We start from the raw sequence: 17,353 nt of genomic DNA on the forward strand, positions 1-17,353 counted from the left end.
AATAACAGTTTTCGATCTGGGTGATTTCAGAATTCCATTGATACAAAAAGTTCAATGTATACGATTAACATCGGTCTCCATACCTCAGTCACGTGAAGGACAGATCGATGTAAAATGCAGCGTCTTTACTGAGGGTTGACTGGGCAGGCACTTGATATTCTGGTCACCATCATTGCTCGCTGCTCGGAGCCCAAGTGACGAGGGAGGAGAGAAACTGCAGAAGACACCGACCTTTTGTAAAGCCACTCCACATTCTCGTGAAACGTGAACTCTCATGCACGCGTACTTCAGTGCGCTTGCACGGGCCAGCGTTACTAGGTGAAGGCAGAAAGACTTGTAGAAAGGCATGCTGCACAGTGTGTTTGCTAAGTGCACGCGGCGAGACAGGATTAATGGCAGGTGGCAGGATACACTGGGGCTGGACAATGTGGGGAACAGGGGTCGGGGGCGACGGGCGTTCTTGTACCAAGTCTGGTGAAGGCTTGGAGTATAATATCATATTGTAATTGAATTTGCGTAGTGTTTTAGACCTTTGAGTCTTAGGAAACCCTTTATCGGATGGACAGCATTCTACACTGTAGGGGAGTATTTGATTGGAAAAATTAAGAATTTCAGTGTGGTCTGTATGCTGTGTGGAAAGCATATTTGTGTTATGCTTTTCACCCAACTTGTGTTTGTAACCTGTGTTAGGTTACAACTTTCATTAGTGTAGCGGTTTACATCAATCTGTTGTATATTATTATGAAGGTGCCTACATAATTCGTTCTAGCAATATACCAAACCACTCCACCATTCCCTGTGTTCTATATGGGCTCCAAGACAAATACTCTGTACAATTCCAGATGAGACGGATAATGGACAGTAGTGAAACCGCAGGGCTGAACTATATAAGGGCTTCCATGATAAGGATTTTATAAGCCGTACCACTGCAGGAAGTGCTTATCGACCTTTAGTGGAAAGCTGCTAAATATTGTAGGTGCCACTCCTGGTCCTGGGGGATTGCCATAGGCGTTGGTACTGATTATAGGTAGCCATGATAAGTGCAGCCTTTCAAGGGCCAGTGGTTGATCACCCTGACTGCACAGATTGGATATGGGCGGTCACTACGCACATACGCAAGTTACAGCATACATTGGTTCCAGGAATCCCCCTTTTATGTTCTAAATTGACCAAAGTTCTGTAACATTTGCTATGTATAAAGAAATATAGAATTAAGTGAAATATGTGAATGTTTTTCATGGAGGGGTTCTAGGAGAAGGCTGATGCTGTTACTCAAAAACCTGATGTGAAAATCATCCATATATTTCGCTTTTTAACCATCTGTCATTTTTTGGACTACGCAGCGCTCCAATGCCCCCATTCAGATCATCGGCTTTCCTGCCTTCCAAATGTGAAAAAGACTGTCCTTTTCCCAACCATCCCCACCATTCTCGAACTTCACCTCTCTCCTCAACCTCTCTCCCCCCAAATAAAAAAATAGAAACATTGTCTCCTGCCACCCACCAACCTCTGAAGATAACCCTCCCAGTCCAAATCCAAAACCCCCTCCCAGTGCAGTCACTGTTTCCACTCACCCAACCACTCTTTGCGCCATCCCACCACCCAAGTACAAAGCCTTGCTGTCGGCCGTCAGATTGAGAGTGAAGAGCCAGTACTGTGCACTACTGGCTCTGTAAGACCTATTTTTCAGGTTGCTTTGTTGTGTCAGGGTGGGTCTGCAGAGCCCCCCCCACTGACAGGGGAGAAGGAGGTTGACACATGCACAGTTCTGTCTGCATTCTCCTGGCTCCCTCAGGTCTGTAGAGATTGAGGAAAGGCAGAAGTAGAAGAAGGTAGATGAGAGGGCCAACAGCTATTTTGTGACTATGGTCATGTCTCTGGAGACATGACAGGGTGACAGAACAAAGGGGAAGCAAGTTATTTCCCTGGTGATGTCACAAGCGGGGATAACCACTATGATTACCCATTGTTGTTAAATCACTGCAGTGAATAATTGGAATTTGGCCAGGTTCTTCATGAAATAGGCTTCCTGTGGAAGCCATATATAACAAAGCTGTTACTGTAAGGAGGGAATATATAGCTTTAAAGTGTAGAGTCGGAGTGGAATAATGCAAAATCTTCATGCTTTTGACCGGTGTCAGCTTTAAATTGGTAAAGGATTAGTTCAGGAATGATGATGAGCAGGTGTGGTTATGTAGCACTGCATGTGAACATGAATGTTTTACTTGTCAACCCTGGAAGACAGAAGTGAAACCCTCGGTTTCTGGTGGTAACAAGTATCCAGCATAAACCCCTATCAAAACAACCCTGAGGAAATATATGGTCATGGAAATGGACTGTTCCAGTCATCCAAGTGATTTTCTTGGAAGTGAAATAAGTCGTTCTCACTTTTGATGACTCCATCTGCATCCTTAGTTAAAAAAAACAGGTCTTTCCTTGTTTCCTGAACTTCTCATGGTCTTATATGAGTCTTATTTTGGCAGGTAAGGAGTTCCAAAGTTTTCCCACCTGTACCGAGAATGGTGTTCCACTAGCTTTCTGCTTATTGGCAGGGACTGATTAGATGAGATGCTTACCTTGAACGGAGTGTTCTGTGATGGTATCATTGGAATTTAGGTTGTACTAATAGACTTTACCTTTGGATGGCCCTTGGGATGAGGTTGAGTGTCTGGCTATATGTAGCATGGGAAGTGTGTGGAGCACTGGTATGATGCTTTCCTGTGAACAAAGATGTAAGAGCTATCTTTAAGCAATGTATGTGGAGAAGTGTGGGATGTAAAGGTCATTGCATAACTTAATGTTAACACCACAAGGTATTTTGTGCATTCTGGGGGTGGGAAGGTGAGCCACAGTGTTCATATTGTAAAGAATCCACATTGTGTGACTTACTTTACATGCTTGTATACGTTGGTGTCCATGATCACATCAAGATTCCCTATCTCCTTTGATTCTAAATGACTACATGTCCCTAGAGTTATCTAGTTTTAGGTTAAACTGTGTGTCATCAAAGTAGTGGTATCATGTTAGGTTGAAGGACCTGAAAAAGATTGATGTGGAAGAAAGTTAGAGGTTAAATGAGAGAGGTGGTGGAGCCTTGTGGGGTGCCATATTGTGAGTTGATAAATGATAAAGAGAACAGCGATAGTGCCACACTCCTTTTTCTATCTTGGACATAGGAGGAGATCCAGTTTAAAACATTACCTCAAGTGCCAATCTTTTCCTGTTTCAGTATTAGGATCTGATGGTGAATGATGTCAAAATATGCCAATACTTCCAAGAGTAGTAGTGCTACCATTCCATTTTCATTTTCATTTGCATTTGCATTTTCAATTGCAGATTATGCCAAATTGGTTCTATGCCTCTGTTTAGAAGGGAAACGTTGTTCCAAAAATAGATTCTCTCTCTTTCAATCATCCTTTTTAGAAATGGGTTTGTAGCTTGTTGTGTCAGATGGGTTGAGGTTTTGTATTATTTTAAGAATGTTTGATGATGTCTTGAGTTCAGAGGAAAAGTCCCTGACCCTGTGGTGTTGATAAGTATGATCCTTGCTGCAGAGGTAGAGGATGTGGTGAGTAAGAGTATTTTGGAGGTTTGTGCTGTGGTGGGTAGGATAATTTTGAAGGTTTGAACTGAGATGGGTTTGATGAAGACTTAGATAGTCAGTTTGCTTTGACAAGTTCAAATGTGGTATCAAATAGGTGTTCGAACGATGTTAGTGGCTAGTTTTGTTTTTTATTCATAGTTTTTGTAAGGTGTGTGCATAGTTTGTTTTTTTCCTAAAATATTTTCCAAGTTTGTTTTGGAGAGAAGTTCATTAGTAAAGACATCACAGAAGGCACGTGGGTGTGGTAACTCTGTTGTGGTGCTTGCTGTCTGGGTTACAGAATTCTGAGAGGATCTTGTGCAGTTCTTTGGAAATACATTTAGATTTCTAGATCTGTGTGGAGTAGTGAAGACTCATCACTTTTTATGCTGCTCTTTTTGAATATCCTCTTGCAACTCTGATGCAGATTCACAGTTTAAAAAAAAAACTTTATATTGAACATCTGTTGTAACCAACAATAAAAGTGTATGAACAATGATCATACTAACTCCATGCAGTTCTGCGATTACACGAGTATGTTACAAAGACTGCAAACATGGAGTACCCTGGTCCCATTGCAGCAGTAAGTTGAAGATTGCAGCTGGCTCTGTGGGTTGAGAGTAATACAAGTTGCAACAAGATGAAAGATGGTTTGAGAAGCAAAGGGTGATGGGTGGAGCAATAGTGAGAAGGAGGCATGAATGTGGGTGAAAGAGTAGTGTATGCACGTTGTATTTTGTATTTTGATAGTCACTGGTATTATGGAGTGTTACAGGGTGGTTCAGGGTTGAAATATTCCTAAGTGCCCCAAAGAGTGTACAAATGTGAGGCATGAGAAAGTCTTAGTAGAGAGTAGCGAAACGAAGAGTGTTGTTAGTAGGAGTGGAATGTCAAAAGTGAAAATAGAGTATGGTGGTGATAGGGTTTAGAGAAGGCTGTGTAGTTAGCTGAGGCAAGCTAGGACAAGACAAGGAGGGTGGTAGTTAAATATAGATGTATAGGGTGGATGAGTGATTGGGTTGAAGGGGGAAGGTTATTAATTTAGGACAACAAAAGAGGAGGTAAGTGTGGCCTGTAGGGCGACCTGGTGACATGTCTGTTAGTTGTCAGAGAAGGGAGTTGGGAGTGTTTAGGAAGATGGGAGTAAGTGAGCTGCAGAGGTGCCACACAGTATAAGTTGAGTGGGGGTGGATGTCTGGTGCATGTGTTATTCTTTTGAATTTGAATATCGTTTAAAGTTCTGGTGGCAACAAAGCTTGCTAATAGGAGTCACTTGTGATTATAGTGCGACTTCCTTGTTCATTGTGCATTAGTTCATATTTGCGGTGTGCTGTTGGCTTGGCTACAAGGTCATTTAAGGACTGTATGTATGTTTAGAGCATGAACATAACTAGGAGCAGAGAGGTCGTCAAACGGCATGGCACACAGGAAGATACAGTTATTAGAGGAGGATCAAGTGTAGAATGTCAGGTCATGGCAAGTGCTCTTTAAAGAGGTGTCTTCAGCTTTTTTCTGGATTGTAGTTGAGTTGATGCTGATCTGATGTTGATGGGGATGCTGGCCCAGATCTTGGAAGTATGAACAGAAAAACCTTGCCTTTTGTTTTCTTCCGTCTTGCAATGTTTTGTCTCCATTCTTAAGATATCCAAGCTGCTGGTCTGGTATTGCGCCCCCAGACATGGGCAGTTTGTTTGCCAAGTAGGCTGGGGTTTTCTTGTTGAGGGCTTTATAAGTGATGCAGCTTGTCTTAAACACAATTCAGGCTTGAAAGGAGAAGCCCTTGAAGGTTTTTAATGTGGGGATGATGTGGTTGAATTTTCTTTGACTATGTATACTGCTGCCTGGAGGACACCTCTCAGGGGTGCTAGGGTGGTACTGGGAAGACTGCTGAGCAGGACATTATTTGCATGCAGATGGAAGAGGACTAAGGCATTCACATAAGTTATCTTCCAAGAGAAACAGCTTCACTTTCTTCAAGAGGAAGATTTGGAACCAAGTTATCTTGGCCTTCTTAGCAGTGTGTTGTTTGAATGAGACGTCTGTGTCAAGGGTGATCTCCCGAGATTTTGCATGGTCTGTCAGATGAGGGTTGAAACCTGCTACTTTTAAGTTTAGGAAGCTAAGTTTGAATCTGGGGTTGTTTGGTGCAGTTAGCAAGCAGAAAGAATTCCGTCTTTTTGGGGTTGGGGTTGACACCCAAGATTGAATGTATTCAGAGCAGGATTCGAATCTCTGTATGTTGTTTGGATAGGAGATTTTCAGGTAGATTTTTCTGGATGCTTACTGATGGACCTGTTGTTGCTTTCTGCAAGAATGGACCATAGAGGTTCTATGTAGAGGTTAAACATAATTGGAGAAAGGATGGAGCCACGGGTTACTCTGCTTGAGATGGGCTTTGTCTGTGATCTTGTGGAACCTTTTTACATGAGCTGGTGGCAGCTAATGAGTTATAATGTGAATTTTTTTAAGTCAGTGTATAAAAATCCTATACATCTTTTAACATTGTCATAGGAGCTTAATGGTAGACTGTTCTGAAGGCTGTAGAGAGTTCCAGAAGGACCAGGTTGCAGGGGTTGCTCCAGTCACTAAGAAGGAGGTCATCACCTCCTGTAGCTGAGTGATGTCTGCTTTCTCAGTGATTTTGTTCCCTATGAATGGAAGGTGGCTGATAGGATGAAAGTTAGTGATGTGGGCTTAGGTCCACAGATCATTTGTTTTTCAGGAAAAAATTCTGACCTGTATTAAGGGCGTATTGTAATTATCCCTGGCTTAGGGAGTGTAGGAAAGTTTTTGCATAATGTCAGTGTGCTTAGACTGTTTTCACTGGGATCCTTCTAACCAGGACCTCAGTGATTGTGCTCTCTCCTCCAAATTGAGATGCTTTGGTACTTCTTACACCCCACAATTGGCATACTGGCCATGTAAGCCCCTAGTATATGCTACCTAGGTATCCAAGGCATTGGTACACCAGAGGTCCCCCAGGGGGCAGCAGCATGTATTATGTTACCCATCAGAGCCCATGCAAGCTGTGTCTGCAGGCCTGCCATTTGCAGCCTGCGTGAAAAGGTGTATGCACCCTTTCACTGCTGGTCCCTTCATCAGGTCACGGTAAGTCACTCCTATGGTAGGCCCTTCCAGCCCAAAGGGCAGGGTTCAGGTCCCTGTGTGTGTGGGCACCCCCTGCATGAGCCCCCTATGACCTCCAGTTCCAATCCCCTGGACTTCGTAAGTGCAGCGAAGCCATTTTAGCTATGTACTGGCCACAGGTCACTACCTGTGGTCAAGCTACATAATGGTAACTCCAAACCTAGGCATGTTTAGTGTCAAACATGTCGGGATCATACTGCAATACTGATGCCAGTATTGGTGGCATGATTCCATGCAATCTGGGGGTTCCTTAGAGGACCTCCCAGTACTGCTCCTACCATTCCTTCAGGATCTGCGAGCAGCCCACACTGCTGCAGCCCCTCACACAGGATTTTGCCCTCCTGCTGCTTGACCAGCTCAAGCAGGGGAAGGCAGAACACAGAATTTCCCGTGGGAGAGGGGTGCACTTCCTCTCCTTTTGGTAAAAGGTGTTACAGGGCTGGGGAGGGGTAGCCTCCCCACACCACCGGTTTGCTTTGAAGGGCACATTTGTTGACCTCCTTGCATAATCTGGTTTGCACCAGTCCAGGGACCCATGGTCCCTGCTCTGGCGCGAAACTGGACAAAGAAAAGGGGACTGACCACTCCCCTGTCCATCACCATTCCAGGGTTTGAGCCCAGAGCTCCTTCAGGTGGCCACTTGGTTCTGCCATCTTGAAATCAAGATGCGCAGAGGCCCCTGGGAGCATCTGACTGGTCAGGGTACATAGCTGACATCAGTGACCCCCTCTGATAGATGGTCACCTTGCAGAGTGACCAAGCCCCTTTTTGGGCTGTTTAGGGACTCCCTTGCGGGTGGGTCCCCAGAGCCGTTGTGCAAGATTCCACCAGAACTCCCATGCAAAGACCTCTTGTGCTCCTGGCCACCGGAACTGCTGCTGGACTTCACAGGAACCGAACAAGACTGCAACACCAAGACAACTTCTCCTTGCAACACTGTTTCTGTGGCTCCCATCAGTGACTTGCAACATTTCCATAGCTGTGCATCCTCTGGGGTTGGCAGAACTTCAGCTGCACCAAAGAAGCAAGAAGGAATCTCTCTTTAAGTGAAGGAGTCCCTCCCCTGCATCTGCAGGCACCAAGGCAACAATGTCTGGCTGCAGGGATCTACTATCCTTTGGACTTGCAAAAATTCTCTAACACAGGTGGTGGTTCCGAGGGGTCCTATCGGTTCTCTCTGCCTTCTGTCCAATTTAGGAGATGGTGAGCCCTTGCCTCTTCCTCCAAGACAGACCCCCTCTGCACCGCAACTGTTGCATCAATCACGGCTTGTTGACTCCTGCTTCGAGGGATCTTCAGGCTCCAAATAGCCCTGGCCCCCAGCACTCCACCTCTGCAAGGACAGTCTCTTTTCTGCTGCTTCAGCGATGTGGGGCTCCTCTTCAGGTGTCCTTACCGGGCCTCACTGCGACTTACTGTGCCTGCTGCCAGTGGGTTTCTCGTGGGGCCTCTGACTACTTCTGCTGGCTTTCTCAGGGTCAGCCCGGACTCCCTACCAAGGGTCAAGTACCTAGGACCTTGCTGGTTCTCTTCAGCTCTGCAAATCTCCAACAGCTCCAGTTGCATTTGTGGGTGGTCCTCCTGACCACTGACCCATCTGCAATCTGGTGACCAACGTGAGACAGCTCCAATGTGACTTCAGGGACTCCTCTGCAGCTCCTGGACTCTTCAGCCGGGCTTCCTCTATCACCGTCGACCCAGATCTTCACCCACAGAAGGTTGGGCATTGCCTCCTGCCCCACCTGGACACTCCTCTGTTGGACTTGACTCTGTCCCCTTCTTTTGCAGATCCTCTTCATCCAGAATCCTCTGTTAGGCTCCACTGGCCTGGTCCTGCTTTTGCAATATTCCATTTACTAGTCCCTATGTTAGCCTATGGACGACCAGGTAGCTTACCTCTCCTCTCCTGATCGCTGGGGGTCTTCTAGATACGTACCTCTTGGGGTTCCATTCCCTCCCAGCCCTTGGCTAACAACTCCATATCCTCTGGTGGGGGACTCATTCCACTTTTTAAGTAAAAGGTTTGGCTCCCCTTTAGGGCCCTTGCTATTTTATTCTATTTCCTAATACTTACCTGTGTATATTTTGTGTGTACTTACCTCCAGAAGGGTGTTTGCCTATAGTAATCTAGTTTGGTGTTCCTGTACTAAAGTACCTTTATTTTTGTAATACTGTGTGGTTCCTTTCATGTGTGATAAGTTACCGTGGGACTACTGTGGTATTGCAAGTCGTTCACACTCTTCCTAGATAAGTCTTGGCTGCTCGCCACAGCTACCACTAGAGAGCCCTGGCTACCTAGACACCGTAACACTATCTAATAAGGGTTGCCTGGACCCAGTATAAGGTGTAACACCATAGGTGTCAACCACACACTGGGCCAGCCTCCTACAGGGAGGCATTGACAATGTGGAGAAGGGTTGTGAGGGCCTCTCCTTGGATCAGTCTGATGGAAGAAAAAAGGGCATCAGCTTCATAGAAGATTGCCTTGAGAGGGTTCAGGATATTGGAGGGTTCAGTATGCAAGACTGGATTGAAGGAGATCCAATTGGTGGTGGCTGGAAGTGAGTGACTGTGGAAATGGTTATGTTGTTGGATATGGTCTTGTCCATCTTCTTGGTGAAGAAGAGGTTGATGACATCCAATCTGTCGAATAAAGCAGGACTATGCTAGCTGAGGATAGCTGCAGTGTTTGATAGCCTAAAGAGATCTTTGCTTCTGTTAGTTGACTCACTGATGGTGGTCTTGTAGTAGGATACTTCAGCTATGATGATGTGGGATTGTCTTTTAGAATGGAGTGTTTTGAGGTGAATGAGGCCATCCAGGAGTGTTGATCTCCTCCATTTTTTCCTGTTTTCAAGAGCATAGTGGGAGTATCTTTGTTAATTTTATGAGTGTACTAGGGTGCTGAGGGCTTTGGGGAAGCAAACGTTCAGCTGTCAGATCATTTAGCGTTCATTTACTTTGCCTCTCGGTTTCAAGATTTTGTGATTTAGATGCCTTATGTGTCACCCTAGAGCAGTGTAAATTCACTACCAGGGACTAAGATAGTATTTTTTAAAGAAATCTGTTCCATTGTGATAGAAGGGCCCAACTGAGGATTGCTAAGCTAGTGTCTCTGAAATGTCACTTCCAGTTGGCAATTGCCAAAGCTGAGCTCAAGGGAAGCCACAGTAGTGAGTCTGTGATGATAGTCCAGAGGAGAGGGTGGTCTAGCCTAAAATGATTATTGAACCACAATGTATAGGGTCTATGGGCTGAACCCAGAGTTGTAAGGTCATTTCAGGGTTTGCTACTGTGACCACTGTTTAACGTCTTTGGGATAAACCCAAAGGCAGTGGTAGTCCAAACAACCTTGGGCATTCACTCATAGCATAGGTTTTAGAAGGTGAGGTCAGTGAAGGGAATGGTATTAAAGAGTGAAGTCAGTGAAGGGAATTTGTATTTCACAGGAAACTTTATGGGATTGCATGCATAAAATGAAATATGTTATCCACTTGGGCAGTTGTACGTTTTTCGGAGGTTCACATGGGAGGGTAGTGAGAGGGACAGAATGTGTGGCCTAAACCCTCTCCAGGACCCCAATAAGACACCTTTAACTGCTTAGAACCGAATCAGCCTATAGTTATAAAATAGGTCCAGTGTCCTAAAAAACCTTGCTGCCTAAAATCTCATGTACAGGGTATTCCCTCGTTAAAAAAATCCTGGATTGTCCATTCATGCAATAGCGTATTATATTCCAATCTCCAGTCTTGATTTAGGATTGTGTTTAAGAAGGCTGTTGATGTCCTGAATTTTCAGTATGGGGGAACCAATGCTTTTGGATATTTGACTGGGGTCAGTACAGTTGAACATGAGATGGCGCAAAAGCTTACTTGATCTTGATGATAGTAATTTTTCTTAGCCTTGACAAGTGTAATTTATTATTATTGAAGGGTTTTTGCCGGCAAAATAGGTGTCTAATGAAAGCACTCATCCTAACTTCTTAACCTTCGCTATTATGAGAAGGCTAGACTTGGTAACAATGTTTAAATAGCTCTCATGCAGGGGTCTTCTTCATTTAGTCTTCAGTAATGTGTATTCAAAGGTTTATTTGATGTATCTGTGGCTTTGATCCACCGTGGATCACACCATGCTCTTCAGATTTCTTATGATGTGGGGTATGCTGTTTAGTGTAAACAAGCCGCAGCCATCACTTGGTTAGTATCCCCCTCTTAAAAGGATACCGATTTAAATTAGTTATGGGGCGGCCCGCCAGGTGAGCATCATACCTGGAGATGTACTGTAGCTGAGTGTTATATGGCCTAAGTTTGCACACTGTGATGTTGCTCCATTGTCATAATCTGTGCATGGAGACCTGTTCTAAAGGAGGCGGTCGTGTTTTGTTTGTATATTGAACTGAAGAAATAACTCTTTTTGTCTGCAGGTGGCCCTGATGATAACCTAATTGAAGGTGGTGGAGCAAAGTTTGTCTGCAAGCCTGGTGCCAGAAATATCACGATCATTTTTCACCCCTTACTCAGGTAAGATGTGACACTAGTTTGTTATGTATTCTCTTATTAGACAGCCCTTTTCAGTACATATTTTGTAGTAACCTCTTGTTTGCCACTGAATTAATTTCACCAGCCTTCAGTAATTGTAAATCCTAGAGAGTTGTTTCCTGTGATTTGAGAATCAAATGTAAGCAGACGTCAGCGGCTGCCTAGATGGATGCAAATGGATATATTTATGTATTACTGTGGGTATTTTTTGTAAATGGTTCAGAAATTAGACAAGAATATTATTGCTGGAATTCAATCTATGTTCTCTCTTTTTTTTTTTTTATTGCACCAGATTTGGAGCAATGTGGTATGGGGTCCATCCGAAATCTTGGCAGGACCTTTAACTGCTGTCCACCGGGATCATTAAATCATGTTTTGCAAATCCACATTGTTTGTTCCTACTCTTCATGACCACCACACATTTGAAATCACTCGGAAGCACCAAAAACTGTTTAAACTCCAGAGCAGCTATGTTCCCTGCTGAAGATGTGTATGGTGCTACCCTAGTCCCTAGTATTTCTGCCTCACCCTTTAATGTAATTAACAAGAGGTAATGGTACAGGTACAAGTGTGCTTCACTCATATTGGAGTTATATTTAAAGAAATGGAAGAAAGAGCGTTTTATTTATATCAAATCATATTAAAGGAATGAATTCCATAGTACATCGGATCCACTGCATAAGTAACAGTTGTTTGTAGATGCCAAATATAACCCCCACTGAGTTTGAACAGATGCTGGGAATACAAAATAATTTAATCAGTCTGCCAGTAGCTTACACATTAGATTAGAAAATGGCATGAAATAAATTAAAGCAGCAGGAACATATCATTTTTTGTTTTTAAATCATTTTATTGAACATTTTCATAAATATAAGAAGGCTTCATCATCAGTCAGGGGTTTAGGTGTGATAAAAGCAGCAGTCACACAGAGAATGAGAGTAGGGCATTACATTCTTGGAATGTCTCATCTTGTCCCAAGCAATAATGTAAATCAAGCATCGAACCATATTCAAAGAGTGCAGCACAATGGGGAAACTACCACCTCTCCCATCCAGTGACTTGGAGGAAGTCAACTTTAGGGGGAATAGGCGCAGGATGGTGGGGGGGGGGGGAGGTTAGGAGAGCCTGGGTTTTCAGAGAGCAGGGATGAGAACCCAACAATCAAGAGGTACGAGGCTCGAAGCCAAGGGCTCAGCCAGGGAACTGCCCCGGCAGTCATTGCTGTGTGACCTCTGGTCTTTGTGGTGTCTGGTAGCATGAGGGGGGAAATGGAAGCACCTGCTCCCATGTCCCAGGATCCCCTCCCCCTTAGTCAAAGAGGTGGAGTACACTGTAGGGTGTGTAAAACAGAAAAAAATCCACTGTAGATACATTATCAGTTTATGGTTGCCAACAACCTGAAATGTTAGGAGTTGTCTGTTCCATAGCAATGTGTGACAGGAAACCCTGGTTCACCCCTCAAAGAGGTTGGTTATGGTGAGCCCAGGGTACCTTATAGAGTGGTTAGCCCACCAAAAGTGAACCAGGGCTCGTAGAAGGGGTATGGTATAGTCGAGTATTGTGAGATTTATGCCCTGTGATTTAACTTTAGTTACTTTAAAACCTGAAATCATTTCATATGTATCCAATATTGTAACTAATTCCATCAGTGATTTTGTGGGATTTGTCAGTGTAAGCAGCAGATCATCAACGAAAAGATTCACATGGCGGGTACGACCACTGAATGGGATCGCTGCTACCTTTTGTGAGTTTCTAATCATATGGCTAAGGGCTGTACCACCAGAGTAAAACAGGAGAGGGGAAATGGGACGCACCTTCCTTGTGCCTCTCTCACGTTTGATAGGGGCCATGCATTGGCCATTAATCCTGATAACTGCTATAGGGAATGTGTATGCTGCCATGATTTTATTAATCATCACTGGGCCGATTTGTATTTTGTTCAGGACCGCCATGAGAAATGCCCAACTCACCCATTCAAATGCCTTCTCTAGTCCAAAGAAAGGAGCAGAGTAGATATGTTACGTCTTTGTGCTTTTTTGAACAAGTGTGCAGTTCGCCTGAGTTTGTCTGCTCCTTGTTGGTTGCCATTAAAGACCACTTGGTCAGGGTCTATCAAGCCTGGAAGGAGGGTTTCCAATTGCGGCACCAGGATTTTGTGAAAGAGTTTTACTTTGATGTTTAGGAGGGCAGTAAGATGCTTAGTTAGGGATTTGCCTCGTAGCTTTGCACATAGATGGAATTAGACTTGTGGTTTGGTTAAAATAATTAAACAGTGTGGTCAAGTGTTAATTTAAAAATGGGAAGAAGGTTCTCTAGAAGTCCACCAGAAGACCGTTTGGCCTGATGTTTACCCAATGGCATAGACATAAGGGCTTTGTGAATTCCTTCCGGTTATGTGTGTTCTTCCAAGAGCTCCCTGTGCGGTGTGGAAATAGGTGTTCAGTCCTGATTTTGAGGTGAGCTTGGATATTAGTACAGCATTTGTCTACCTGCCTTTAAAGGGATTGGTAGAAGTCATGGAAATCCTGTTGTTTCGCTGTCGTTTTTACTGCCCTGGTATCAGTGTGGGTTTCAACTTGATGTTTGTTGTGATTCTGTCTAGATGAATTTTAAGCAGTAGTAATGTGTTTACCTTCCCCCTGTCATAAAACCCTGTCTCAGGGTTAGCAGTGATCGTTTACCATTATTCTGTGCAATTTAACATGACCCCTTAAGATAGCCAGTTTTTTTTATTTGGAAGGGAATTGTTTGTTTAACTGTTCAAGAGCCCTGATTTGAGAAATGAGGTTTTGCTCAAGGAGCCTTGTGTCTCCGGGCCTATTTCAGTAGTAATGATGAAGCTGCTGATAGTAGGTTTGAGAGCATCCCAGAGCGTGTGAGGCGTTATATCTGTTGCAAATTATGTACAAAATAATCCATAATAATGGTCTTAGTAGCTGCCCTATTTACTTGGTCCATGTGTGGTTTCAGTCGCCAGTTAGGAGGTCCTCAAGGTTTCTGGCGCCCATGCCGCCAAGTGAGTGCTAGATGTGCATGGTCTGAGATGGAAATGTTGGATTTTCAGTGAACATAGGAGCAAGTGTGTTATAAAGACATAATCAATTCTAGAATCCTAGGAATGGACATACGAGTAAAAGGAATAATCTCGGAGATCTGGATGTGGTACTGAACAATAACTAGGCCCAGTTCAGTGATCTCTTATTTAAGGAAGGTTGACTTTGCACCTGTCACTTTGACATGTGGTTAGGTGATTGGGTCCTGGGGCAAATAAAGTCTTCACCCACTATAATATCCCCTAGAGTTTCTTTCGATTGCTCTGTGAGTAGGCCAATAGGGTATGTAGGAAGGAGCTTTGTGCAACATTTGGGGAATCAAGTTTTAGCATGGTCAGCGTGCTCCAGTTCTCTGCAACATGAGCTTAAGACGACCTTCTTTATCTGCAGCTACTGCTTGCCGATTTTGACCTATTTGGGGCTTGCACTGTATAGTGCTGCACGACGTTTTGCCTATATAGGAAGCCCAGTACTGATGGTATTCCTAGACTCCCCTCCTTTGCAGGCCAGGCCACGTCAGGTGCCACCCCCACTCATCTTCCTCTTGCTGGCAAGGAAAAGGCATTGGTGGGCACCCCATAGTGAGCGGAGGAAATGCAGCCTCTCAGCTTAGGTCTCCCTCCAGACCCAGGCCCACGACCACAGGAAACAGGACTGGGGACCTCCCTGTTTCTCCACACTGATCAGTCACACTGACACAGGTGCTTAAACACTTTCAGACTAGGCACTGCCTAAGTTCCTGAGTCTCTCTTGACGCTCAAGTTGTTGCTGGAATTGGGGTGCAGCTGGGTGCCACACTTGGGAGGCTGGATGCAGCCCTCAAGATCTAATCTGCGACTCTCCTAGGCTCGCGTGGCCTTGCCGCAGTCCACCATACTCTGGAGTGGTGCTGCTCTTAAATTTTCAGCATTGCTCCCTCTTCACTGGTTATTTCTACAGTTGTGTTATTAAGCACCATGCCAGGAAAGCTGAGCGCAGTCCCCAAGATGGCATCCACGCTTCTCTCAGTCCTGCATGGCTAATTATGAACATGCCATTTTATGTTGGACACACCGCTCCAGGTTCAGTGACCCACCAGAAATTGCCAGAAGCACTCCGGTGACCCGAAGAGAGTAGAAAAGGGCTAATACATTTCAGTTGGGGGTGATTTGAGTTTAGATACGGCCAGAGTGGAGTAGAGCGGGAGTAATCTGCTCCATGCCCGGCTTGGCCAGGCCCCTCCACAAAGATTATTTTTTTTAGAACCTTTGTGTTTTATTCTTTTTTTAGTTTCAGTAGTTTTTGTTGTGCTTACTTCTAGTGAAGCAAAAAAAAGTGAACCAATAAGACTGTTGGTGGACGCAGCCACTAAATAACAAGTCCACATTGGGGCATCCATGTAAATAAGTAGATAGTTATGAAGCATCAGTCCTCCAAGGACACGGATAAGCAGTATGGTGGAATTAGTGAAGAATCAAGCAGAGCAAGGGCTTACAATGACCATGTTCAGATAGGAGGTAAGTGGGTGTCACAATCTGAGAAAGAGTGTGGATTTATCATCAAGGTCATAGGGTAGCTTTTCTTGACCCAAATAAGTGTAGAACATTATGAAGCCAAAGGCCATAGGTGGGCATAATGGGCTTCTCCCATAAGGCAAGTGTGGTGTGTTTAGCTGCCAATAAGAGATGAGAAATCCGCTTTCCAGCCATTAAGTGAAATTGAAATGTATTTTATAAAGCACACTGTTGCCCGGGGGTGTCTTGGCGCTGGCAGAAACAGAAAGGAATCAGTGAGAGGAACAAATCTTTACAGAAACAAAGAATCTGAAATATCAAGGGAAGAACCTATTGATTAAAAACATGAACGTCAATTCACCAAAATGCCATGAGTAGCGGAAGTGATATCACACGCCCTTTGACCTTCAATTTCACTCATACACATGCTTACACATACACATACACACATTTGCACTTACACGCATACTCCCAAATAAACACTCACCCGCAAGCACGCACACAACATACATTTAAAGGCACTTTGTTTTACTTAACTCATCTGCCAGGGAAGGCCATATTCCAGCTAATTGTTATCCCTTTTTATTACACCAACAGTGAATAACGAAACTTAATTCAATGTTAGTATAATAAAAAAAATGTTGAGAGAAAACATAGAGTGGTGCTTCATAAGGACGAAATGCACTGTATTCCTGATACTCATTTTGCCACCTCTGAGGACAAGGGTCACAAAGACAGTGCCAGAGGCGGCAAACTGCGACCCCTTAATGACGTCCATGATGAAAAAGCAAGGTCTTTAAAACTTTCCTAAAGGAAAGAAGGCCTGTGCTTTTCTTCAAGTGAGGCTGAAGCGAATTCCGCAATTGGGCGGTGCAGACAACAAAGCTTCTGCCGCCCCCATGCGACCTTCTAAATTTGGGAATGACCACATTGTTGGCAGAAGAAGAACGCAAAGACCTGGGTGAAGTGTGCCATAAAAAAATCTGTTTTTTATGGTATAGGGCATTACAATAATCTCGTTTTTAAAGCACAAGTTCATTGACAACTGTCTACTGCAACTCCTGCGGGATAAAATAAAGCAGTTTCCTGAGAATTTTCAAACTGAAAAAGGACGATGATATTACAGCATTAATTTGATTTTCAAATGACAATTTGTCATAAAAAAGAATCCCTAAGTTTTAAACTTTTGTGACGGGTTGGCAAAGTACCCAGTTCCTTGGGGACCAAAATGAGGTGTTGTTACCAAGTGTAAGGACCTCGGTTTTTCCAGAGTTCTATTTAAGGCAGTTATTAGACATCCGTTTGCCTATGTGTAGCATGCAGCTATGAAATCGAGCTGCAGTGTCCTCCAGATTACCAGACACTGATACCACAATGTGAGTATCATTCACGTAGGACACTACCATAAAGCCAAATGTTTTTATGAGCCTAGCCAGAAGAGTGACATATAGATTAAAAAAGGTGGGTCTCAGAGACAAGCCCTGAGGCACACTGCATTGTAAAGAAAAAGGATTGGATGGGTAAAGTGGAGTGGATAGG

At 44.1% G+C, this 17,353-nt stretch overlaps 1 protein-coding gene across 1 annotated transcript in view; it reads left to right on the forward strand.

The window, feature by feature from the left end:
• EXOC4 (exocyst complex component 4) overlaps positions 1 to 17,353 on the forward strand; it is a 1,633,445-nt gene that overhangs the window by 759,943 nt on the left and 856,149 nt on the right. The window contains exon 10 of the mRNA XM_069229316.1: positions 11,154 to 11,250. Coding sequence (XP_069085417.1) covers positions 11,154 to 11,250 — 97 coding nt within the window. The remainder of the gene's footprint in view (positions 1 to 11,153; positions 11,251 to 17,353) is intronic.

Source organism: Pleurodeles waltl, chromosome 4_1 (genome assembly GCF_031143425.1).
Source record: "Pleurodeles waltl isolate 20211129_DDA chromosome 4_1, aPleWal1.hap1.20221129, whole genome shotgun sequence".
Classification (NCBI taxonomy): Eukaryota; Metazoa; Chordata; class Amphibia; order Caudata; family Salamandridae; genus Pleurodeles; species Pleurodeles waltl.